General features: G+C 33.2%; 1 protein-coding gene and 1 long non-coding RNA gene across 2 annotated transcripts in view; one reads left to right on the top strand and one right to left on the bottom strand.

Annotated features, from left to right (window-relative positions):
• LOC142332212 (uncharacterized) overlaps window positions 1–9,713 on the bottom strand; it is a 51,356-nt gene extending 41,643 nt beyond the window's left edge. The window contains exon 1 of the mRNA XM_075378536.1: window positions 9,290–9,713. Within this exon, the coding sequence (XP_075234651.1) occupies window positions 9,290–9,302 (13 nt within the window). The 5' untranslated portion in view covers window positions 9,303–9,713. The remainder of the gene's footprint in view (window positions 1–9,289) is intronic.
• Window positions 9,714–9,742: 29 nt separating this feature from the next.
• LOC142318059 (uncharacterized) lies at window positions 9,743–26,228 on the top strand. Its single transcript, XR_012754801.1, has 3 exons — window positions 9,743–9,880; window positions 22,895–23,032; window positions 26,192–26,228. It is a non-coding gene; the product is annotated as an uncharacterized LOC142318059 (long non-coding RNA).
• Window positions 26,229–27,878: the final 1,650 nt, after the last annotated feature.

Raw genomic sequence — 27,878 nt, 5'->3', positions numbered from 1 at the left:
ACCTTAACACGGAAGGCCTAAAAACAGTTCTGAGACAGAGCTGCGGAGCTACAAATTATCTCAAAACGAGAGGTACTCGCAGGACCATGGTCCACCTGAAAGAGTTGGACCGTGATACAACCGAAGGGGAGATAAGAGATGCAGAGGCCTACGTGATTGGAGACCACGACGAAATTAAGATATCTTCGGTCCGACCAGCTTACAGCGACACGCGTCAATTACTACAACACATAGAGCGCGATGAAACACAGACGAGAATTTGTGTCAGACGGGTCCGATGTCGTTTTCAGATTAGGTCGAACATCCCAACCCTGTAGGGGGAAGACACCCACCTTGTGACGTTACCAATCGCCACACCGCCCCCTCCGTTCCGAGCCCTGAGAGGCTTTATCGAAAGTTGTATTTAGACCCTCTGATTATGTCTCAGTCATCAGCCAGACCTCGGTCGGGATGCCACCGATGTAAATGCCTCGGTAGACATTTGCATCAGAAAAAATACAAATCAATTTTGCCTTCTCGTAGGCCTCAAACGGACATCTTCACATCCAACCTAACATGATTCCCTCAAACTAACTGACCGAAACCTCGAACCCCGCGCCTAGTCCAAATTTGACAGCACCATTCGTGACTGTGAATGCCTCAGAAAACGAACGAGTTAAAAGTTAAATCAGTGCTACACTCATACCAATCAAAATTATGTTTTACGTAACATAGAAATTCAGGAATTTTTTTACCCCAAATAAATCGACTAATTTAAATCACCTAACAAGGGGAACGTAACCTCATACCGGTCCGCGCAGAAGCCGGGGGGGACACAAACCCTGCACCTACACCCGGTCCCATCATGAAGTCTCGCGTGGTATTACCAAGTCACAATAAAGACAGCCACCGGCGGAACAAGCCACGCTATAGGTAACACGGCCTATTATACCCCGGCAGCGTGGCCATCCCCACCAGCGGGAGTCCCAAATCGAATGAATATCAATATAATCGTGGCAACATGCCAATGCTTTTACCTCCTACCAATCCAATGCCTAGAACGGGACCCTAGCCAGATACTACCACGATCAAATACCTCAATTAAACTCTCTCTGCAGACTTAAACACCGCAAGGGCGCAAAGAAAACCAGCCACTATAGATCACTCCTCGTGGATTATCCAGTTAATACGGAGATCCAGAAATGAGCGTATTCTCCTATGAATTCAGATCAAGGGAAACCTTAACACGGAAGGCCTACGTTCGACCTCGTATCGGGGACAGACGTAAAGGACGTGTTCCACTGTAGTCCCACAATCCAGGCATTGACTTGAATCTACCAAATGAAACCTATCCAAACTCGCCTGAAAGGCACCATTTCCGGAGAGAAACTGTGTGATATACCGATTGAGGGACCATTTTGAACCTCCAAAATGGAACCTAAATTAATAGAACCTAAATTCTCTGAAATTAATGATGTTCTACACACAGGCAGTCCTGTTGAAAGAGTGAAGATGTCACCTGAATGAGGTAAATATCACCTGAATTTCAGTAGATTTTGGAGTAATTATATGCAACAGTATATTTAGCTAAGTGAGCCATGGCAATCGAAACCACTTAACTCCTCATTTTTATTGGAAAACTGACATAAAATGCTTGTTATGCTTGAATGGCTACCATTTTTTTTTTTTGTGACTCGTAACTAATTATCAGGTCATGATACCAGCAATTAACATATAAATACAAAATTAATTTATGACCAGTTTTCAAGCACTTTTGGGCTACAGTATTTATAATGATTTCTCTGGCTTTTGTAATTACAATAAGTCAAACTTTCTTTATTCTAGATTTCAATCTTTTTTTTTAGTTTACCCTAACATCAAAAATTAGAATTAATGTTCTGATAAATCAATTATAGATGTGTCAGCTCTCGCCATGGTTTAGATTAGCTTTATGACATAGCTGAGGGCACAGGTAAATTTCCAACAATTAGGTATGGTATCAGTGAAGTTATGATTTTTAAGATCTTTTTTACCTTGCAAAATGCACATCTAGTTTCAAAAAAAAAAAATAATAATAATAATGGTTTTTCAACTCTTTCTATTTATTTAGTTTCTTTATCAACAGGAAACATGCTCATGTCCATTACATTAGAAATCAATTTACAACAGAAATCTGTAAAGCAAACTTTAAACAACAATTTAAAAAATACGAATAAAAAATAAGGCTCAGATTAAAATTTAGTATTAAATAAGTTGTGTTCAAATCAAAAAACTAAATTACAAAAAGAAAAGTTGATCTCATGCATTATATGAAACTTGTATACATATATATATACACACACACATAGTATTTTACATATGCTGTTGTTTTTCACCAAACAAGAAATATTTTAATTTCTTTAATGCTCACTGCATATATTAAAAAATATATTTTACAATTTCCCAAATTTCAACTCCTGAATCTAAGAAATACAGGTCAGAGATGAAAAGATTATTCATATTTCTGTAATTTTACAGTAATACGAAATATAGAAAATTCCATGAAAAACCAAGTCAAAAAATGACAAGCCCTTACTGAATTGTTAGTTAGAAGACCCTATTATTACGTAAAGAGGAGGAAGCAGAGAACTGAAACGCCCGTTAAAATTCTTTTATTTGGCTACATTGATATAACATTCTTGGTCAACCAAATAATGAATTGCCTGGATTAAGGTTAGCAATTGTCTTTGGTGGCAAGACAGAACAGAATAAAGGTACTGGGGGATATTTTACATCGATATTTATCACAGAGCTTGAATGTCAGTCCCTTGTTGCTGGGTCTTTCTAGGCAAAATTTTTAGTGGCAGTTATATGTTTTGTTTTTATTTTAAGGTGGATGGAGTTGGGGACTGCATTTGGTCCTTTGTAGATCGGGTTTTGAAATATTTTTAGTTGGGTTATTGCGTGGGTCATCAGCAAGATATTTATGTCTATCTCCCAACGCGATTCCCTTTCAGTCTGTCCACTCAAGGCCTTTTGGTGCTAGTGCCTTTCAGTCTTGTAGGAATGCATCTGATGGGGCCCTAGTTTTTGGAGGGTGCAATACATTCCCTTCACAAAGGATTGCATGTGGTATCAGTAGTCTGCTGTGGCAAGACAAGAGGGCCCTTTATAATATAATGCTTTTTATAATAAATGATGCCATGGCTTTTGCTCATTATTTTACTCCTGATAACTAAATGGTCAAATGTGACAGCCTTGGTGTTGTACAGAAAAAAAAATAATGTTAGACCATGGTCTATGCTGACATAATTTTTACATGTTTGACTTTTTTTTTCTGAAACAACCCAAAAAAAATTAAAAGTTATTTATATATATATATATATGTATGAAATAAATCCCAAAAATATAAAAATGGGTACTAAGAAAAACTCCATCACACTTAATTGCCTAGGATTTGCAGATGACCTCGCTCTTTTAGCAAATAATATTCAAGAAGCCAAAATACAAATCATGAGCCTTCAAAACCTAGCACAAAAGATAGGGCTTCATATCTCTTTCGAAAAAACTGAACTAATGGCCATAGATCCTCTGGTAATAGAGCACATTACGGTAAACAATCATAAAATTAAAATAGTAAGACAATTTAAATATCTAGGGGAAATAATAACTTATAATTTAAATGAAAAAGTGACATAGCAAAACAGGACAAATAAAATGATTAAATCCCAAAAATTAACTTGGTCAACATATAACAAAAATGCCTTTCTGCTAAAACAAAACTTGAACATTATAAAACTGTAGTTCAGCCAGAAGTCACCTACGGAAGCGAGACCCTTTTCAAAATCACTCAGAAAAACCGAATTGAAAAAATTCTGAAAATAGAGAGGAGAATTTTCAGAACGTGTATCAACAAAAAACACCAAAAAGAAGGCCAATGGTGGATTGGCCACCATTGATACTATGCGGAAAAAAAGAATCTCTTTCTTTGGTCATCTCATAAGGACACCGGAAACAAGACTGTCAAGAAATATAATTGAAAAGCTCTGGTTCCAAAAGCTAGAAGTAGGATGGATCAAAGAAATTAGAGAAGATATGAAAGAATTGGGAATTTCCCTGACTGACCTACAGAATAAAACTGGAAAAATTATAAAGCTAAAAGACAAAAGCATTAGATTTAAACAAAAGACAGACAAACCACAAAATACAACGAAAAGGGTGTTTACGGATGAAGAAAAGAAAGCAAGATCTGAACGGATGAAGAAATACTGGGCAGCTCAGAAGATAAAATAACACGCTTTTCTCAGAAAAGATCCAACTAAAATTGACTTAAGTGGTCCCATGTTGGCCGTAAAAGCATAATAATAATAATATATATATATGGTTTGTTACCTCGGCAAGTTTAATTGTTTAATTATGGAACCCACAATAATTTTCAAGTACCTTTTTTAGGCACATTACAGGGTGAATTCAGAAACAAAGCAGTTCTGAGTACCTTGTCATTGAAAATTCTGAGAAAATGGTTATAAGATGAAGGGGGATTCTATTTCTGTCTTGGAAATTATTTCTCTCTAAAATTCTTTACAAACCTTCTCAGACTAGTAATTAAACGAAAATTAATACTGTAAATCATGTACTGACAATTAAGGTCCTGAAAACCTGACCTTTGTAACCTAAGTTACCAACTTACTTAGTAAAACTACATTATTTTTACTTAGTAACACTAAATTACCAGACCTGTGTTATTTTAGCGCATGCACTTTATTTTTAGTAAATAATTTCCACTGGCTATAATAATTACCATAGAACTCCCTCTATTTTTAGTAAAGGACTCTTTTGTACTCTTTTTCATACTGTGTATAAATTTTGAAGGGTTGAACAAAACAAGAAAAACGCTTTTGCATTATCATTGCCCGGGCATGAAATATTGGTGGCGCCACTGAAATGCTACATTGAAATATGAAAATAAATGAATAAATAAAATCTAAACAAACTTAACCTACATTCGCCAGTCAAGGTTAGCAGGCAAAGTGAATGTACGTTAAGTTTGGTTAGACTATATTTATAATTTCATTTATTTACTTATTTCAATATAGAATTCCAGTGACGCCATCTAAGAACTAACTAACTACAGCACTAGTTCGCCTACTATATTAATAACGATATATTTGTTGAAAATAAATAAATTAAAAATTAAAACACAGCAACGTAAAAATACATTTAAAAAAGGAAAACTTCTGTAACATATGGTAAAAGTGAAATAAAAACACAAGGATACATAACATTATTAATCTCAATTAAAATAATGAAATTACCATCTGCTATATGGCAAATGGCATAAGGAGGTGAAACACACTACAGTAAACTCAAATATTTGAATATAAACGGACGCCCCTAATAAAACGTAAAAGATTATCTAACATCATTTCATTATCCCACAGTTTGCGTGTTAGCCCCTAGTTTAAACTTGCAGTGCAATACAGCATAACAGATGCAACCCACAAGGATAGGTGCACTGTTAGTTGGCAGTCGCACAGAGCACAAAGAGGTGCATCTGTTCGTGTCATCAGATATCCATGAGTGAGCCTAATGTTTCCTAATCTTAAATGACAAATAATAACCTCCTCTCGACGGTTATTTCTGCACGAGGAGCTTCAGTGTTTTTAAATGATAGCAACACAGTGTTTTCAACTTGATGAGGTTTATTGTTAATGTAGTACCCCAATCTTTTGCAACTCATCAATGAACCCACCCTCTTCAAATAACAGACAAGATCGTTTGAAAACACGTGATAAGTGAAAGGAGGCTGCAAACAAGCCTCTTCTGCCACACTATCAGCGCACTCATTGCCTGAAATTCCAATATGGCTGGGGATCCGGCAGATGCTCACAGTTGTATTACATAGTCATTTGCAAAATAACACCCTGAGTCACACGGAAGGGTAGTACTGATTCGTCTAGAAATGTAGTCAAATACTTTGTGTAATAAATTACGGCAGAAGAAAATAGGGCATAGGCAGTAGAGGCTCCACTGGGTTTCCATACAGTGTCCGACCATGAAATTATTTAAGTGAATTTTTAGCGATTCCTCAATAGCCAGTCACATTTCATTGGCTAGAACAAAAACAGAACCTACAGTGAATAACTTGTTGACCCCTAATTCCTTGAAAATGCTAACAGGTGAGTCCAGTAGTCAGAAAATGAAATATCTTGGGTGTTGCAAGTGACAGTTCCAATCACAGAGCAACAAAAATATCTTCTATTACAATATGCCACATTATTTGGATACATATCCTACTGTGATGTGAAAACAGAAAGTCATAAAAGCATTTAGATGTCACATCTAATCCAGATGAAAAAAATGATACAGTTTCTAAAGTTGTAGTTAATGCCTTACAAAACATTCAACTGTCTAATTAACGTACAGCCTTTACTAGTACTTAACTGCAATAGTAATTTTGGTAGTTTAAAAAGAAAAGCTAAGAAAGAACACTTATAATATTTTGCATCATCTTCAAAATTATCTTCAGAAAACAATATTTGGAATAGGATGTTCTGCCCATATCTTAATGACTGTGTATGCATAGTGTAGATGGTTTGGCAACTGATATTGAGTCTTGTGTTGAATATATTTAATTATTTTTCAATATAAACTGTCCAAACTTCAATATGCACTCATCTTTTATTGATTTAGAGGTACACATAACTTCTTTATCACTCAAACTTTTCGTGTTTCCTGATATCAATTACTTGAAATGTTCCCACCCCTGAAATCCTATTTTCTATCCCAAGAACACTCCCCAGTTATCTTTAGTTTTTGAAAATACTTTAAATGAATACTACCTCTGGTTCCTGCATTCATTAATATTTGTATTACATAATTAAATCTAAGCTATGAAATGTGAAAATAACATTATTCACACGTCACTGGAAAGGTCACTAACAAGAAGGAAGAAGGCAAATTTTTGCCAGCGAAAGTAAAGGAGCTTAATAAAAACAGCAAGTAAAATAAACATCAGTGTTTAAATAAACGATTATTGTATGTATATCAGAACTGTTTGCAGTATCTGGGAAACTAACTGGATATGGATCCAACATTTCCATAGTTTCCAGTGATTGGAATCAATAAAATTCCACAATGGGTTAATATTGAGAAGTGTGTAATATTAATATAGGAGAAAGGAGTTTATTATTTGGGAGTCCCTTCTATTCCATCAACTTTCAAATCAGAAAAACGTTTTACCAAGAAAAGAAGGGTGATACAGAATTCAGTGAAGCATTATCTCATAAAAATATTATTTAGTGGGTGTAATATTTCAGTGTTGGTGAAGTGTTCACTTGCTCTGAATTTCTCAAGGTATACAAGTTTTTTTATGATGCTACACCTTCTTCTTTTTCCTGTTTAGCCTCCAGTAACTACCGTTTAGATAATTCTTCAGAGGATGATATGTATGAGTGTAAATGAAGTGTTAGTCTTGTACATTCTCAGTTCGACCATTCCTGAGATGTGTGGTTAATTGAAACCCAACCACCAAAGAACACCGGTATCCACGATCTAGTATTCAAATCCATGTAAAAATATCTGGCTTTACTAGGACTTGAACGCTGTAACTTTCGACTTCCAAATCAGCTGATTTGGGAAGACGCATTAACCACTAGACCAACCCGGTGGGTTTATGATGCTACACCTGCACATAAAATCAATGTTGAAAGATTTTTAGCTTAATGAAAACAAAATCGATACCGGAAAGAAATAATTGTTAGTGGATTCAATGAAAAATTTATTGTTGAACCAGTTTAATTTTAAAGGCTTCAGTTGCACCTAGTTTTAAGAACATTGCATGAAGGAAAAGGAACTAATTAAGAACATCAGAAGTTCATCAAAATATAAGTAACTTTTAAGATATGATTAATTATAAAAAATTAACACTTCAAATAATTATGGTAAGCTTGACTATGAGTTCTTTACCTAACAATTTGAATTATTGAATAATAATAATAACTAATGTTATTATTTTGTCATTATCTGGCCATTTTTCCTTGAATCATTGCAAAATGTACTCTTTTTTTTACTTTTGCAATCTGGTAACCCTACCTAAAAGAAATTCTAACACTAACAAGACTACTGAATGCAAAATTCAGGAATGAATGCAAAATTTTCATTACTTTCTGTTTCCTATTGCCTTAAATAAAGTAGCATAATCCCAGATTTTACTTTTTATTGCCAATAAATATAATAGCTAATTATAGCACCATTAACAACTTCTACAAAAATAACATTTGCTTTGTAAATAAATCTGAAAACATTTTATGTAATAAGAATCAACAGATTTTATATGTGATTTTAGAACACTAATACAGAGACTATTTTAATATACAATTAAATTTATTCATGATTACAGTTTGCAAATTTGAATGTTGTGCAATTCTATTTCCTGCTTAAATAAAAAGTTATAAATAAATCAAGATCTAGTTTTTAACTAATTCTTTCTAAATAAATAAAGTATTAAATGTCTATGATCTCTATCCATTAATGTAATGTAATTATATAAATACAAACTTAAATAGGCCTATTTTATAATCAAACCCTTCAATTCTTTAATTTTATTCTGTACTAATTTTTTTTTTGTTGAGGCGACGAACACAGATTACTTTGTGGTCACTTTGCCCTATGAGAATGAAAACTGCCTGACCAAGATATGAACCCAGGACCTTCGGATGAAAGGCTGGGACACTACCACTCTACCATGGAGATTGATGGATTTGATTTATTACTCTACTATAATAGCAACACTACCATTTCATATGGGTAAATATTTTTTCTTCTAGCAACCACAGGCTAATGCCAATTATAACTTCTTACGGGAGATAACATTTTCAGTGTTAAGAAAAATGACTAATCTAAACCCCAGGTCTTTCCAAAAAAATGACAAAGATGGCTAACATTCTGCTACATAGGTTGGGATGTTAGGGTTTAAAACATTCTACGACAGTATCCCTGATTCTATTCATAAAATCTTTATCTGTGATACTTTTCTAATCAAGGTTACCCTTGGCCATTTCAGACAATGCTGGAAGGCTTCCTTGAAGCAGCATAAAACTTACTTCAAAAAAAGTTTAAATCTTAGACTTGTTACAATCAAATTACTTAACATTCATTTCACCTAAAAGGGGTTAGAGTACAGTTAACCAAACATTTGCATGCATCCTTTTACTTAACGGGCAAAATGCGATTCAAAAACAATTTTTCACTTGTCTTCAACGAAAACCACAAAATATGACAATACAAACTAAAATTGTAAATATGTTGACAAAAACTGAATTATACTCACTCATTTTCTCCATTTAATGTACAAAAAAAATCGTATAACTTAACCTCAATTAACACAATCCAATAAATTCCCTTAACGATCGAAAATGATAAATATTACTTGAAATTCTTAACATGTAAAACGATTTCTAATGTAACTGAATTGTAACTACGTAACCACTAACATATGACAATGCCTAGAACTAATTCTTCAACCGAAAACAAAATAGTAATTTCAGCATGTTCACACATCTACGACGGAATGAAACCAAAACTTCAGCATCACTTATTTTCAAAAAATTTTCCTTAATCTCCAAGTAGAGGGCGTCTTAAAAAGCTTTTACACGGCAATACATTTTTTCAAAATACAGTGGGAGAAAATCGTAACTCAAACTACCAAAATGATATCCACAGAATCACACGTATCAACCGGCAAATTAGTCACAGTTCACCATACTGTTATACATATTACCAACTAAAATAATGTAAGTCATTGATAAAATAAATATCTATTTTTCTCTTTATTATTACGATCTCGGACGCGTTGCATGCGTATTTAAGGAGGGAAACAAGTGAAAAAGTTCCAGGAAAACGTTGCCGGGAATCGAACCCGGTAAGGAATTTAATTGTGGAATATAACATTTTAGAAATCTACACATTAGCCTAGAATTATAAAACTAATTTGTTTCATAAGATATAATTTTTTTAATATACAGGATTATAAAGTAACTATTAAAGCTGTAAATATAAGTCTTAAACAAAAACTCTTATGAAATATCACGGACCTGATGAAATGATTTTTAAGGTGTACTGTACTTGAAATTTGCAAGCTGAATACTCGTATCTGCTCAAGTTGTTTATTGTTTATTAATTAATGTTCCGCTCAAAACCAAATTCCCATACGCCTTTTACACATACCAACCCTCTAAATAAACAACTTTAACGAATCATAGAAAAAACGTTCTTGAAAGATAATTATAGAAAAAGAAACGATCTGGTCCATTAGGACCAAAAATACATATAGGAAAGGGAACCAACGAAATAATGAAATCGGAAGAACACAGAAATGGTGGGTATAATAATGAGAGCATGATACAATTTAGGTAGAAAATTTATGTTGATTTGAAGATAGTGTACTGTATAGGACAATGCTAGGTCTGGAACAATCTCTTGGACAGGTATGAGAATGAAGATATTTGATATATAAGATAAACAATATTTAATGACACTGTTCACTAAACTGTAAGACAAGTAAATGCACGTAATGAAATACTCGCTGATGGAGTGGAGCCGTGTTACAAATAAAGCACTAAGCGCGACTGACTTGCGGAGCGGAGGCGATCTTGCTCACAAGTGCTAAACACGACTGATGTAAAGATTGGTTAAAACCAAACCTTATTACGAGAAGGAAATCCCATCACTTCTCAATGTCCAACATGCCGGCAGCCAAAAAGTATATATTTTTAATTAATTAACCATAAAAAGTAATAAAACAAACAAAATTACATAATGTTAACCTAAACAGTTATACAAAATACACACGCGCGCGCGCGCGCGCGCACACACACACACACATATATATAAGAAAAATTAAAGGTAAAGTTCATGAAATTATTATATATCATATTTATTGGAGACTGGAAGTTTGCATAATTTCAGAACAGGTCGCTTAAACGTTCCTTGATCATTACGGAGTGTTACCACACGCACCAGTTGTCAGCGCCGGGATGAATCTCATCAACAATCGCCAACTTCCAATGTAGTAGTGGTAGGTTATCTTCTTTATCGATGACTACATGACCAACCTTGAGATTGGCTTCTGTCGCAGTCCATTTTTGGCGTTGTTGAAGGATGTTCAGAAAGTCCACTGACCATTTCTTCCAGATCCGTTGAGTCATATGCTGGACATGTTGCCAACGATCCAACCTGTTAACAGCTATATCACATAGGTCTGGGTTAGGAATGGGGTAGTTAGAAGTTCACCTATGAGAAAGTGACCAGGAGTAAGGTAGGATGTATCTAAAGGATTGTCAGATAATTTTGTCGGAGATCTTTAATTTAGAGAAAACCTCAATTTAAGCTAACAGAACCGCCATCTCTTCAAATGTTAAGCTGCTACTTCCAGCAAAACGTTTAAGGTAATATTTCATAGATTTAACGGCCAGATCCCATCAAACTTTGGAGAATATGATGGTATAAAAGTCAACTGACAAGATTCCGATGTCAATTTGTCAGATATTTCGTTGGTTTTATCAGTTAAGAATGTATATAGTTCATTTACCTCATGAAGCGCTTCCTTAAAATCTGCACCATTGTCACTATACAGATTCAGACTCTTTCCTCTTCGTGCCATAAAACGACGAAGTGCAGCCATAAAGGCTTCTGTAGTTAGATCGCTTACTAATTCCAAATGAATTGTTCGCGTTACAAAAACAATCACGTAAGCTTTAACCTTGGTTTTAGAACGTCGTGTTCCAGTATATACAATCTGGTCCATATACACACGGCCTATATAATCAGTTCCTGTGTTAAACACACGAGCAGGACGCAACCAATACGATGGCAAGTTTCCCATCAATTGAGAATGAGTTACACAATTTAGTTTAAAACAGATCACACATTTGTAAAGAACAGTTCTAGTCAAGCGTCGTATACCTAGGATCCAATATTTTTCCCGTAAAGACGAAATTAATAACGGCGGACCGGCATGCAGAAGATGAAGATGCTCGTTTTCAATGCTGAGACGCGAGAAGTGATGGGTTGAAGATATAATGATCCAATATTTTGATTCTAAATTTTGTAGGCGTCCTCCTTCTCAGAGTATTCCTTGATTGTCCTTTTTTGCAGTAACCTGGTACTTTGCAAAAACAGAAACATCCGGTCCAAAATTTCGTTATTATTGTAAGGGATATCACGGATGTTTCTGGGTAGATGAAATTTACGACGCAACGCCGCATAACATATGAAGACTATGAGAATGTGGTTCACAGTCAAGCGGCAGTTGCATCATGTGCATAGGGGTGCGTGTCCTCCTGATATAAGGAACTCGTGTGTGATCCTCGTATGTCCTATCCGTAATCGGCAGAGGACTACTTCCTCACGACGAGTTTTTCTGCAAGAGGAGTCCCATGGCAACACTGAATCTTTAATCCGTCGGAGTTTATTATCGACGGTAGTCGCCCAGTCACTTTGCCACCTTGCTATCAGTGATTGTTTTACACGATTAATAAAATCAAACGTAGTAACTCGGGTGGTTGACTACACGCTTGGTTGTGAAAGGAGGTTGACTACACGCTTTTTTGGCAGCATAATCTGCTTGTTAATTACCTGGAATCCCTAGGTGGCTAGGGACCCAGCAAAAATTTACTTCCGTGTTGCGATTACTCAACTCAACGATTGCATTGTAAATTTCAATGACGACAGGATGTTTGGAATAAAGGTTTTCTAACGCCTGGAGACCACTACACGAGTCACTGCAAATAAGAATGTTTCTATATTTAATGATATTTAGAGCCCTATTTATAGCGAGTAGTTCAGCGGTGAACACACTCGTAATACCGGGTAGGCCAAACATATAAGTTCTTTTATTGACAACAAAAGCACAACCAACGGTATCGTCTTGTTTCGATCCATCAGTGTATATCACCGCGTCTGGGTTCGTCTTGGTGAAAACACACTGAAACATTTACCGGAAAACAGTAGCTGGTGTTGATTGTTTATCGTATGTTGTAAGGTCAAATGTAAAATTTACTAGGTTTATTCTCCACGGAGGATATCAGCACGGACATGATGGAAAGAACGACGGAGTGTCAACATTTATATGTTGCAGCAGACGACGAGTACAGACACCTACAGGTGCAGTACAGCGTGGACGGTCCTCATACTTTCTTAAATTAGGATTTCTAAGAATTGGGTCAAAAGCCAGGTGATTTGGCTGTCCTTTGAGACCGGCAAAATAAGATAACAAAAGCTGGTCTTGTCTATCCCAAAGTGATGGCTCGCCACAGTATACAAGTAACCTTGTGATAGGGCTTGATCTAAACGCACCTGTGGCAAGCCGAAGAAAAGCATGATGTACACCGTCCAGCATTTTAAGCACGGTTTAACAAGCTGAAGATTAAGAGACACAACCATAATCTAAACGGGAACGAACAAGGGAATAGTAAAAACGTAACATACATGACCGATCGACTCCCAATTGCTGTTACTAAGGATCCGCATCATATCTAAAAGTTTAGAATATTTTGTCCTTACTTCCTTTATATGTTTGACCCAAGTAAGACGGCTATCAAAAAGCAAACCTAGAAACTTGACTTAAGGAGAGAGCAATATGCTCTCTGTTCGGAAAAACTTACGGAATAGAAGGGTTTCGTAGCCGAGAAAAGACTACACATTTCGTTTTGTTGGATGAAAATGTGAAACCAGTAGTTCTGGACCAAGCCTCAAGGCGAAAGGTAGTGTTCTGTAGTAGTCGCTCTACAGTGGGCGTCTAACGGCTCACAATGTAAATAACAAAATCGTCAACAAATAAAGAACATGAGACAGGAGCCTGTACACAGATGGTAATACTGTTTATGGCTACAGAAAATAAGGTGGCACTTAATACACTACCTTGGGGTACTTCATTCTCCAAGACGACACTATCTGAAAGTGAATCGTCTGCACGAACACGAAACGTTCGGTGATTTAAAAATCCCCGGATAAAAGCAAGCATATTGCCCTTGATTTCCCATCTCTTGAGGGTGTTAAGAATACCACGTTACCAGGCTGTGTCGTACGCCTTTTTTATATCGAAGAAGATAGCAACGAGGTGTTGTTGGTTTAGGAAGGAGTTTTATATGGCTGTTTCCATTAATTCTAAATGGTCAATGGAAGATCGTCTTTGTCGGAAACCACACTGTTCCGAAGATAGAAAGCCATGTTTCTCCAAGTACCACGCAAGCCTGGGGCTTACCATTCTCTCCATTATTTTACACAACATGCTTGTTAAAGAAATAGGGCAGTAGTTTGAGGGATTGGTTTTTACCAGGCTTTAGTACTGGTATAATAAATGCCCTTGACCAGTCGGGAGGAAAGACTTGTTCGGAGAATAAACCATTGTAAATATTGAAAAGATGTTGTAGTGCTGAGTTAGGAAGGTGTGAAAGCATACCAAGGCGAACGTTGTCTGGTCCAGGGGAAGTGTCACGTGAGTTCCTAAGTACGTGTAACAATTCTTTAAATACGAATGGAGTGTTCAACTCACCAACCGAATCACCTATGTTTAACGACAATATTTCTATCTGTACTTTGTACCTCTGAAAATCGTTATTATATGATGAAGTGAGAGACGCCGAGCGGATAGATTTTGCTAAAGTATTTGCTACAGCCGAAGATGTTGAAAGGAGTTCTCCTTCATCAATGAGACCTAGAATAGATTGTCTTGGCGATCTGAAGATTGCATGGACTTCTTCCACACAGTAGACGTAGGAGTAGTACGTGAAATTGTGTTCACATATTTCGTCCATGAATTCCTCTTAGCGTTCAAGAAGACCCGACGGCATACTGCTGTAGCCCTCCGGGACAAATATAAATGTTCAGTTGTAGATCTATTATTAAATTTGCGTAGTGCTCGCCGTCGATTGTTAATAGCTCATTTGCAATCATCATTCCACCATGGCATGGAAGGACGTTTAGGATTACCCGATGTTTGTGGAATATATCTGCTGGCAGTTTCAAGTATCATGGACGTAAAAGAGGGACATTTACTCAAGGATGTTCGCACCATCGTCATACTGTGATTGGAACGCTTTATGATATCCATCCCAATCTGCTCTTTCAACAATCCACCTCCAAGGCCTTCTCTTAACCTCGTGGTCTACACCGAAACCAATAATAATTAGTTTGTGCTCACTGCCGTGAAAGTCATCACAAACAGACCAATCAAGATGAGGGAGTAAATTCGGTGAGCATATGGAGAGATCGATGTTAGACATAGTACCAGATGATAAAGACATGAATGTGTGAGATCCATTATTCAGCAAACAAAGGTCTTGTCTCACATTGTGTACTATATTTCCTTGAATGGAGCAGAAGGTCGAGCTCCAGGAAACATGGTGGGCAATGAAGTCTCCTACTATTAACGATGGAGATGGTATTTGTGTGAGGAGATTTAAGATATCCAGAGCACTGAATTCAGTGTTTGGTGAGAGATACAGATTGCAGATATGTAACTTGAAGGGGATAGAGTTCTTTTCTGCAACAGCAGGAGTGGTCAGTTGAATCCTTGTAGCCGATACCTCATCCTTCATGAAAATAGCCACTCCACCACTCTCTCTACTGTCTACTATACAGTCGTATCTCTCACAGAAGTATCCTTTAAGTACTATTGGGTCATGTTGTAGAAGATGAGTTTCCAGGAAACACATGATTATTGGATCATGTACGTGTGCCAGTTTTCCAATATCTTCAATGCGAAGAGGACTTAAGAGGACCGAAGACCTCTTAACAATCCACTGAATAATGTTCATAAGGGAAAAAAATATAAACAAATAAAATTAAAAAAAAATATATATATATATACTTAGAAAACTATATAAAATTTAGTTGTATGTGATTCAATTTTTCTTTTTCGTATTCTTTATTTTAGATATCTCCGACGCCTTTGGGTCGGAAGGTTCTTCAACCATATCCTCCAGTATATAGGGTGATGGTGGAGGTGACTTATTAGAATGGGATGCCGCTATTGACATCCCAGAGGGGGTGTTTATGCGGGTTCCCTTTACGGGGAGCTTATTAGTTGACTTACTGCCAGCTGTGGTAGTCTCTGCCCGTACCGGTAGGACTTTTGGAGCAGAAACTTTCGTATGGATCACACTGTTGGATTCATTTACTGCGACGTAGAACTTTTTATTCATCTTTATCAGCTCTGAAATATTGGCTGTAAGCGAAGTAACTTGATCCGAAAGCATCTGAACGAGTTTCTTAAGTTCATTGCAGGATCCGCACTGCTGATAATGAACATTTAAAGGAGTTTGTTTTGACGTAGCGGTGGTGAAAGATACATCTGGTTTGACAATGTTCCGTGAGTTAACTATCTTTCTATATTCCCTGCTTGCAGCCGGGAAAGATAGTTTCTGTTCAGTATAGATCTTGAGAATTGGCTTTTCTTCCTTAAAGGTTGGGCAATCTCGGGAGCGGGCTGTATGTAAACCACTGCAGTTCGCACGTTTTTCACTTCCCTCGCAGTTAGTGTCATTGTGACCTTCGTTAGCATATTGAGCACAGATCTCCGTTCTCGAGCAAGATGTTGTAATGTGACCATACCTTTGGCATCTGAAACATCGCCGTGGGTTGGGTATGAATGGGTGTACTCGAACGGAGGGGTAACCCACTTTAATCTTCTCTGGTGGAACAGGAAGATCGAATGTCAGTATAAGAGACGATGTCGGTTCTTCTGTTCCGTTCTGCCTTTTCATTATACGTTTCACTTTTACAACACCTTGAGTACGAAGTTCATTAGCAATTTCACTTAAATTCATTTTCAGAAGGTCACGACAAAAAATGACTCCTCAGCTGGTGTTTAGGGTCTTGTGGCATGTCGTACTTATGTTTATGCCACCCATATTGGTGAGACGTAATAGGGAGCGACTTTGCTCATCGTTAAATGTTTCCACCAGAATTGTTCCATCACGTAATTTCTTAATGTTCCTCGGAGAACCAATACAACCTGTGACGCATTTGTTTATCAGGAAAGGTGAGACCTTTTGAAGGGAGCCACCTTCCTGATTATTTCGAATAATAACAAAGCGAACATTCTTACACCTCACACCATCTTCGTTCGCTGTAGCAAGATTATGCTCGTCAGACGAAGCTGACCGAGGCCTTTTCACTAGACTGAAATTGATGGTTTTTCACATGGACCACCATCATAGAATTTGCTGAAAGGAACTGAAATTTTGGTCCCACGAGAACCGGCGATATAATAGACCACTCCAGCAGAGCGCACGCCTACTGGAGCTATAGCTAAATACAATTGGGTTTGCTCTGGTGCCCAGAGGACATCGTTCGAGACTCACTACGTAGAGCCATTCACCTATTGGCACGATGGTTCCCACCTTAGGTTACGGTTACATTTCGTAAGATGTCGCAGCACCACCGAGTGTATATGAAAGAGAAAATTGTGTTTGATGTTATGTAGTTGAGTAAATGTATATGTTGTAATTCATGTAGTGTTCTTGGCGTAGTATATGTGTATAGGGTAAAGTATTCTGCAGCTAAGTGTGTAGTGGGAAGAAAAGCTGCAGAGGCTAGATCCGTGGGGACGCCAACCCCCAAAGTGGCTTGTAATGCTGTTTTACTCTGGTGTTACCTGAATTATTGTTGATGGATTTTTTATATAAAGCATGCAATGTGTGTGGGTGTGTGTATGGAATTTCATGGTGTTCACCAGTTATTGATAGATCTATAATTTGTATCATCCACCTGTTGATTATTTTTTTAAATTTTAAATTACCTATTTTAATTAAGTAGTATAAAATATTTTCTGCCTGACTAAATCCCACACAAAATTGCCATTCCTTTAAAAAGTATAAAATATCAAGAGCAACCTCCTTCCCATGTTCAATTTCCTGATTATGAGGGCACTCTTTTATTGACTGATTATCTCCTTACTCTTCCCAACCTTATTCTTACATTTTTTTTATTTTTCTTGGGTCAAGTAGGTCATCAACCTTTATTCTATGCATCATTGTTCATGGAAGTAACCTTCTGGTATTAGCAGGGCAACCACATTTTTAATGATGCTCAGTAATCTGGATACCTATTTTGCCTTTGAAACTACACATAAATTTATTATCTTATTTGGGTATTATACAGAATGCCACACCAGTATGTGAAACTTATAGCATAATCTTGTTGTACTTGGTATAACAAGAGATCTCTATCAAGTTCAATAAGACTCCTATTTCTCAAATATAATTTTAACTGCATAGATTAACAGTGTATTACTTGATAATAAAATAGTAAAAACAATTAGTTTTCTTTTTACTCTTTTGCAGAATGATCTATAATTCTTTAAAAATATTAGCACATTGAAAATAAAAAATGTAAGTGTGTAACCATGATTACAAACAAAAATAGAATTAACAGATTTCCATAGTGATAATATCTCCACAGTCTATTAGTTGTCTTTAATACTTTAAACTAACAAGATTAAATAGAAAAAAGGAATAGAAAATAAGATAACTACAGCATATTAAATATTAGTTAAAATGAAAGGACAACTAATAATATTATCAGTCATTACTGTTACTGTAGTAATTTTGTGCTTGCGGTATGTGAATTTTTTAATTAAAAAACAATTTTAATATTTGTGTTTTAAATTTAATGAATATTTCATATTCTTAATTTTTTAGTAATAATTTTAGTGTAATGATAAATCCTTCTCCAACAAATAATAAAAATCTATCCATAAGAAATTAAATGAACAACTGTAAAACTAAATTATGAAATTAGTACAGTGGTTTCAAGTACTGGTAACCTTTTTACCAATAATATTTCATTTCCAATTAAAACTGTGTTGGAGGTGGGATCAGAGTGATTTATGTATGTACATTTAGAACTAAGAAAAAACAACAATGGACATGAAGATAGTTTATAATCAAATTAAACCAAATTTCATTTTCATTATTTTACTTCTATGAACACACACACACACACACACACACATACACAAGCTTGTATGTTCTACATAATTATTTTATCAAGGAGAATGAGATGAATGAAAACGTAAGAGAAAAATCGAATCATTACCCACATATTGGGAATTGGATGTAATATCTACTAATCTAGAAAAAGATAGTAAGTTTAACTGTAACCACTTCACCATTTGTCAATTTGTTTAACCCTCATTTCTATGGTAATAAGATTACCTTCATTCTGGAAATGGATCACCAACTCCAGCATCAGCCTAGAGGTATGAGAATCACTGCAATGTTATGTCTAATGAATGATTTTTGTAACCCACATGATTTAATGTATAAAAACATTAAAATATTTAGTATTTTTTTATTGGAGAAAACAACTGGAAGGGTCATTACTATTAAAATGCCGCTATCAATAAAATAATGCTGCATAAACTTACAAAACACAAATTTTCAGAAAGAATAATAGCATTGACACAATAAAAAAGTGACTTTAGTACATAATTCAAGCAAATTGAAATATAATTCTGAGTTGTATAGAGACAGCCTGCAAAGGCAAAAGATTGAATCAACATGATTGTAACTATACAGATAGAAAAGATTAAAAGTAATACAGAAAGGTAAAACTAAGCAACAAAAAACATAAAATTATTATTAGGAATTTGTATATTTATAACTTTATTTTGTACAATACAAATATATTAATTATAAACTGGATTTTTGCTTGGTGGTAGGTCCCTTTGATGTTCTCTTCATCCTCTATTACAAACCTTCTCCTTTATTCCCTATTTTAAGCTGTGTTCATAAGCCTATATATCGTTCCCCTACATGTAAGCCTGTCTATTTTTGATAAATCATTGATCCTTTTTGTAATGTTGAAGTATAATTTTATAAATATGCAATTATAATGGAGCAATACATACTGTAATTTCTTTGATGTTCTGCATAGAAGGTGTTCTTTCACCAAGTGTCATCAGTAACAAATTTTCTCTTTGAAGTAACAAATTTTCTCTTTGAAGTTTTAATGTGGAACAGAATGTTGTGAGTAGGCCAAAATTGACTAATTGTATTTTAAAAATGACTCCTAATACTGTCATTCCTCAACCATTCTGTAACTGGATTCTGATCAGCTGCACAACCTGTGTTTGTGATCATAACTTGTAACAAGCACAGATGTACTCACTACATTGTCAAGGATACAGCAGATACTATCTTATAAAGCTGCACAAGATAACTTGAGACTTCCAGAATATGATATGAATAAATAATCTATCTTGTTTATAAACCTCATAAAACTTGTTTATAAATGTAGTTTTGTGCCAATTTTGAAGAGGTTTCAGTCTTTTAACCTTAAGTCAATAACACTGAATTTTGGACAAACTAAGCTCACAAACCAGATCATTAAGGTCTGCTTAAGTAATTTAGCTTTGAGGTTCAGTGCTCTAACCTTGAAAATCTGGATCCTCTTCTTCATTACTTTCTAAAACTAAGTCTTCTTCATCATTTTCTTCTAAATTCCATATTTGTGACAGAACTGGAACAGGTTACTGTTCCAGCTTTATGGCTGAAGGAAGACAAAAATCAGGAACAAATGTCTTGAGTTTACTTGTAACAATAAATGTGAGAGGCCCATGACTTGACCTCATCTCCCATTTTACGTCTAAAATAGCTTATATGATTTTTTTAACCAAAAGAGTAACATTTTTTGTTTGAGATTTAAAAGTTTATTTACTACATTAATGGCAAAAATTGTTTGGATGATCTATACAACTGAGGCATTTTTATATAAATTACTAACAATACCCAAAAAACAATACTGTATGTATGATGCGGTACAGTCATTTGTATTCAGTTCATTATTCATTTAATTATTTACATATGCAGTGAAAAGAAGAGATCCCTAAACAAGACTTTTCAGGATTGTAAATTTTACTTTTCAAATTTAATTTTAATTTTACTTTAATTTCAATATACTCGGTTCAATAGTGTAAAATCAGAGCTTACACTCTAATACCAGTTAGTAGTAACTATTAATACTGATAAACTATTAAAAACTGTAACTATTAAAAACTGAAATTGTATGGAGGTCGCAAACATCTTTCTTAAGTCGATAAATTCAGTAATTTATAAATATTTTTATAATAATTAATCTTATTCATATAGTTTACAAAACTAATTGCTTATATATGTTATTACTATATATTTTCCACTAGACAAAATCAAGCTGATTTTCAGAAAATATATTTATGGAAAAAAACTTCAGTTTCTAGTGCTTTTAAAATGACACTGAAAACACTGATATGAGAGATGCATGTAGTTCTCATCACTTTTTTTTACAAAGCATTACTTATTGAATTAATTAATAATTACAATAATTTATATTATTATTTTTTAAATTGTTCATGGAAAATGTCAAACTTATATGATTACTAATTAAATTTTAATTAAATATTAAACATATGATTAAGTTTTTAAACTTTTACTTTGAAATTATGAACTTTTTTAACTAGTAGATAAAAAACAGATTATAAAAAATCAGATTATATTAAGTTGATTATCTGTTTCACTTCAAGATCAAAAAATAAATGTTAGTATATTTAAGTAGAAAGTTGTCATCAGCTAAATAATTGTTTGGTATTATTTTGCTACAGATATATATTCTTTATTATTTGAAGGTATTCAATTAGCAGCACCTTCCATTTTAACTTTTTTTAAAGCTTTAATAACATTTTTTCTTCTGTTGCAAACAACTACCATTTATAAATTTCCATGTTTGAAAACGTATTTGATTAATTACCTATTGAGTTTAACTCAATCACATCTTTATAAACTTGTTTCAGCAAATCTTTAAAATCATGCCAAGTAGTGCCAAGCTGATTACACATAATACAGAATGATTCATGAGAAAAGGGAGATAACTTGGTAACTAATTCTAAAGCTTGAAGTAAGGATTTTTCCTTATTTGGAGTTCATACAAACATATGTCCGAAAACACTTTGTTATGAGTTGTGGCTAATGAAACATTTTGCCTGGATTTCAGTTCCTCCGTTGAAATGAGATCATACTGAAATTTTTTAAGCATAATATAAGGGATAAACTTGCTGGTTTCTTATGTTTTTTGACCTGAAAAATTGAATAAAATTAATCCCATAAATCCCAATAAATATAGGCCCTTTCATATTAAAACATGTCATGGGGAGAAATTATGTGCAATATTTAAACAAGGAAATTCTTAGAGAAATGCATTACTTAAAAATTTTCATTGGCTATTGAAATGTACTAACAACTTGATTTATTCATGAATAAAATAAACAATTCTTAGATGAAAAATGTACTGGTAACTGGATTGGATGTCGAAAGCCGATTATTATTAATCATTACTAATTACTAGCTGGTAATTATTATTTCCTTAGGTTACTGTTTATGAGGATGGATGAAATGCAAGGTACACAAGGAAAAAGTAGGCACATGTGAAAAACTGATCTCACATTTTCAATGCTACTGGTCTCATCAAGGAACGGGAAGACATTTTTAGGTTAGTGACAGAAAATGTAAGGAAATGAGTTGAAACATGCATCGATGTTAGTGGTGGAATTTTGAACATTTATAGTACTGTTATTAATTAATCAAAGCTACACAAGATTGCAAATACTTCCAGAATAATACAGATAAATTATCTACCTCATTTGCAACCTAGTAAACAAAATTTTGCCTAGCAGTTAAGAATAAAAGAAAGCATCCAAAGGATTATTCTACTTAAGTTAATAAAAATTAATAGATTAAAAATATGTACTTTTCATTTAGATTTTTCTTAGCGTTTTTAATATTCTGTGGGTGCACATGAGCTAATTTTAGTTTAGATTTCTTCTGTCTTATATTTCATTTTAAGATTATTTGATTTTAAATCAAATATTCTATATTCAAGTAAATTTTATTTGTTGTAGATTCCCACCACCTCCATCACCACTCCCATCACCACGACTACCAAAATGCAGTAGGGAGTGACAATACATTCCCTGCTGAGTTATAGCCCTGGCAAAAAGAATGTGCTACAGGCCCAGGACATAACTACCATCAGTGAGGTAATAATATTTAAATACTATAATACTGTCGGAAAAATTATCAATATTAATAAACAAATATATAATTTTTATAAATTCAATTTTAATTTTTTCTCTGTTAGATTAACTTAAAAATATTTAACAGTACATTTTGAATTTTTATATTTAATAATCACTGTCTGATTTTTTTTGTATATTCTACAGCTAAGAAATTTCTGTAAAATTTACAAGTTTTGGATGATAAATTAAGAATAATATTCTTGTGGAAAAATTTCAAAATAAGTGGTGGAACATGAACGTATTTATTAAAAGGATTAAGGTATTTGAAACTGCACATGTTCTATTTAATTCATAGTATTGTTATATTTAAATATAAAAATAGTGTAAAAATGTAGGATTGTTCAGAATCACTAACTCTCAGTGGTGTTAGTGCTAATGTGCACATGTAATGATAAAGTAAAATGCTGACTTTTAAGGAGCGTCTTGCTTACAACTTAATAGATTTTTATATGTTTATAAAAGTTGTTTTATAATCTTTGTGTATTAGTGGCAATTTAATGTTTAGTTTTTCTAGCTGTAACTTACAATTATTTTAGAAATAAGGATGCAAAGTTGTTTACGAACAATTTAAAGAAAAAGTTTTTGGTTTACCAGAAATTCAGATAATTTAGAAGTTTGATAAACATATAAATTTAAAATCATGACACAAGTATAAGTAATATTTGACTATTACTGTTAGTGGTGGCTAAGAAATAGATTCTCTTCAAAACACCAAAGTAATGAGACTGAAAATATTAACAAATGCTCTAAGTATAAAAATAAAACAATTAAGAATAAAAATAAGGCAGGAAATATTTCTTATATGCCTGTAAAAATTGTTCCATTCATCCAAACATTCTCGAAGGGAGTTATTTTAATATATTTTCCCTCTTAATTAGTTGAAGCAGTCATTTCATTTTATTAAAAACCAAAACCCACTGGGTTAAAGGAAGTTATTTTAATAGATTTTCTCATGTTAGTTGAAGCAATGAGTTCATTTTAAAACACCAAAATGCATCTGGTTGGTCTAGTGGTGAAATCACAAATCAAATGTTTAACAGCTGACTTTTTAAAGTTGAAGGTCTTGAGATTCAAATTCTAGTAAAGGTTTACTTGGTGTAGGTAATATGGATTTAAATACTAGGTAGTGGGTATCAGTGGACTTTGGTGGTTGGGGTTCAATTCACCTCCCATTGTAGGAATGGGTAAGCTTAGTCTGAATAACACATTTACAACTTATTTACAAGAAATTTATTTGAGAAAAACTTACCTTGATAAAGATTTTGAAATAAATTATCATTAACATAGTATCATTTATACTTTCTATTTACTTTTTGGATATAATTAATGCTGATTTTTTTGTTGTAATTTTGGAAAGTATTTAGAAAATTCATTGTATAATTCTGCTAAGGGAATTAATTTTTTCAGAAGTTTTTTCAATTAAATTATATTTCTTTGCATTTAAAGTTAATTTTTAATTTTTATGTACAATAGTAGCTGTTTTATATTTAGGTTTTTCTGACTGTATCTCATTATTTTAGAGGTTTAATTTACGACAGTGAGGATGAATTATTTAAAACTCTAACAATACATGTTTATATCTCTGATTGCTTCTGTTTTCAGTTTTACGTAAACATGTTTGTGTAACTCTAAATGTTTATTTTGAAAATTAATGAGGTAAAAATTACAGAGCTGTCCTGAAGTATGACCAATTTAGTTAGAATATTGTGGTTTCTTGCCTACATGATAATGGAAAAATTCTAAACAAACAAATTTAAGTATTCATTTCATGGAAAAACATAAAACATAATTTAAGATGAGATGAAGTACAGTTGAATGCTTTGTCCCTAACATAATACAACAGTGAGCTTCTGCTAGATCCCCAGCCATACAGAAATTTTTCAGCCTCCTTTTACCAGTTGCATTGCTTCTAATTCCTGAAGAAATTAGTTCATGATGAGTGGTAAAGTGAGTGGGTTGGTACCATGAACAATAAACTAAATAGAATTAACAGCACTGTTTCACCATCATGCTCTTCATGCAGAATTTAACCATTGGGGAGAGGTTATTATCTGCTGTTTGCGAATACAGCACACTTGGCTTCACTCATGATTATCTGATGACTCAAACGGATCCACCAGTTTGTGCTTGCTGTGACTGCCAACTGCATCACATCCTTGTGTGATGCAATCCTTGTGGATTGTATCTGTTATGGGGCATTACATCACAAATTTAAACTAGGGACTAACGTGCAAAATATTCTAGGGGATAATGGAACAAAATTATCTTAATGTTTTACGACACCTTAGGACCATCCATTTGTATTGAAATATCTGAATTACTGTGTTTCAGCTACTTATGCCACTTGTCGTAAAGCAGACAGAAATTCTATCTTAATCTGATATACCTTTGTAATATTTTTTTATCTTAGCATACGCTACAGGCATTTTTATTTTACGATGTATTATAATTGTTTTTGAACATGTTTTTGTTTTTAATTAATTTTTAACATTAGTTTTTAAAACACATACATTGTGTTTGGGTGATGTGTGATTGTTTGGCCGAAGTGTTTTTCTCTTGGAAAAAACAAAAAAAAACAAACCTACCTAGAATCATCATAAGGAAAATGAAAATAAAGGTTTATTAAAAAAAAAAATCAAATCTTACAACATCCGATGTTCAGTTACTTTACTGTTTATTCACTACAGTTTAAACATTGTTAGTCTATACTTTTTGTTTATAAATTCTGTTTAACTAATGAAACCAATATATATATATCCTAAGCCTTTTACATTATTTCTAATTGCTGTGATATAAAATCTTGACCTAATTTTCCTTTGTTCAAGTATAAAATATTTGTAAATCTTAAAATTATTGGATGCTATAATAATGAAATTATTCATTTGGAATCAAAATTAAAGATCGGTGGTGAAATTCAGAATCATTTTTTCAGCTTTTTGAAACTTTCTAAAAATTGTTATAAATTCTTTAAAATTATTAATAAATTCCGTTTTGAGTTAGTAGACTAAATATTAAATATCTCTCAAATAGTTGCTTCATAAAAAACTATCAAACTGCAATAGTATATCATATATTAGTGAAAACATATTATGAAGTGATAATTTTACTTGTTTTTTTCAGGCAATCAATAAAAATCAAGTGGACATTTTAGTCTTATTGACAGAAAGAAGAATTGGAAAAAGTAAGAAAGCTTTTATGAAATATTTAACATTTTTTTAAAAATATTTTCAAAATATTTTTTTAAAAAGAATAATGCTATATATTTTAAAAGAAGTCAAATGCTATTAACATTCTTCTTATAAATTTAACAACAAATTTTCTACCTAAATTTTATAATTTGGAGTATTTTAAAGCTGTTAAGCTTGTTATTTCCATCTGTATAAAAATGTCCAATCGTAGAATTTTTTTATTAGCTATGTTTTCTAAGTATTTGAAAAAATGTATGACAAATTATCTTTAAAATATATTGAGAAAATAAAATATATTCATGAGAATCATATTTCCATTTTTGATAATTGTATTTCTGTTGCACATTATTATATGTTTGGTCTTTTAGCCAATAAATTATCAAATAATCAAATTCATTTCATTGGTATCAAAATAAATTGTCATGAACAAGAAAAATTAAATCTCAGTGCACCGTAAATCAGAAATACACTTTAACACTGTATATTAAATAGTTGTAACTGCTGTACGTAGATAATTAAATATTTTTTTAAGTTTTTCTTTGTAGGTAAAAAAAAATTGGAAGAATACAAAATTCATCAACCCCAGGGCAAGGATTACAAATGAATAAACAAGAATATAAAAACAAAATTGAAATAAGCAAATATTTGTTTCAGAAATTCATAAATATTGTAAGTAAACTGTAACTACTTAGAATGAAGAGTAGTCTTTCTTTTAACAAAATAATTGGTAGTGATATTTTCTCTGATGTAATAAATAAATAATAATGATCTAGGTCATAACAAAAATAAAAGCAATTTGTCAGAATTTAATTTGTATTTTTATTAAAATTCGCAATTTTTTAAAATAAATAATTAAAGGCTTAAAAACTGAAAGGTCATTTGAAAAAGTGTAAGATTTGGTAAAATTTACAATTTGTAAAAGTATTAACTTATAAAATAATTGAAAGGTCATTTTAAAACGTGTAAGATTTGGTAAAATTTACAATTAATTTTTAATTAAAAATTAATAAAGGCATTAAGCACCTATTTCTCATATTAGATATTAGTAGTTTCATCACAGTGTTCTGGTCTGTATTAAGGAAGAGTAGTTACAATCAATGATTTTCCATTTATAAAATAATTGAATGGTCATTTTAAAACGTATAAGATTTGGTAAAATTTACAATTAATTTTTAATTAAAAATTAATAAAGGCATTAAGCACCTATTTCTCATATTTGATATTAGTAGTTTCATCGCAGTGTTCTGGTCTGTGTTAAGGAAGAGTAGTTACAATCAATGATTTTCCAAGTAGTACATAAGGCCACAGCCTTCTTTCAATTGTTGAAAATTGCTAATATTTTGCTGAGCATTAAAAAAAAGAAAAACCTGCTTAATCAGAAAACCAAACTTGTTCTTTGTTAGAAGAGCAAAAGAGTGGAACTTTGATTTTATACTTAATATCTAATTCAGAAATATATTCATAATTAATTCAGAGAAAAATAAATTTCATACTAAAATCCAGAAAGAAACTTGTCATGTTTATGGACCAAATGTTACAAGTGCAGGTAAAATGGTGTTGATTGTTACGAGAAACCACACAAGAATATTTAGACTAATCATTAAAAATGTATTTATATT

Source organism: Lycorma delicatula, chromosome 1 (assembly GCF_047948215.1).
Source record: "Lycorma delicatula isolate Av1 chromosome 1, ASM4794821v1, whole genome shotgun sequence".
In the NCBI taxonomy this organism is placed as follows: domain Eukaryota; kingdom Metazoa; phylum Arthropoda; class Insecta; order Hemiptera; family Fulgoridae; genus Lycorma; species Lycorma delicatula.
The sequence above is the reverse complement of the archived record's forward strand: the minus strand, read 5'-3'. Positions and strand labels throughout refer to the sequence as shown.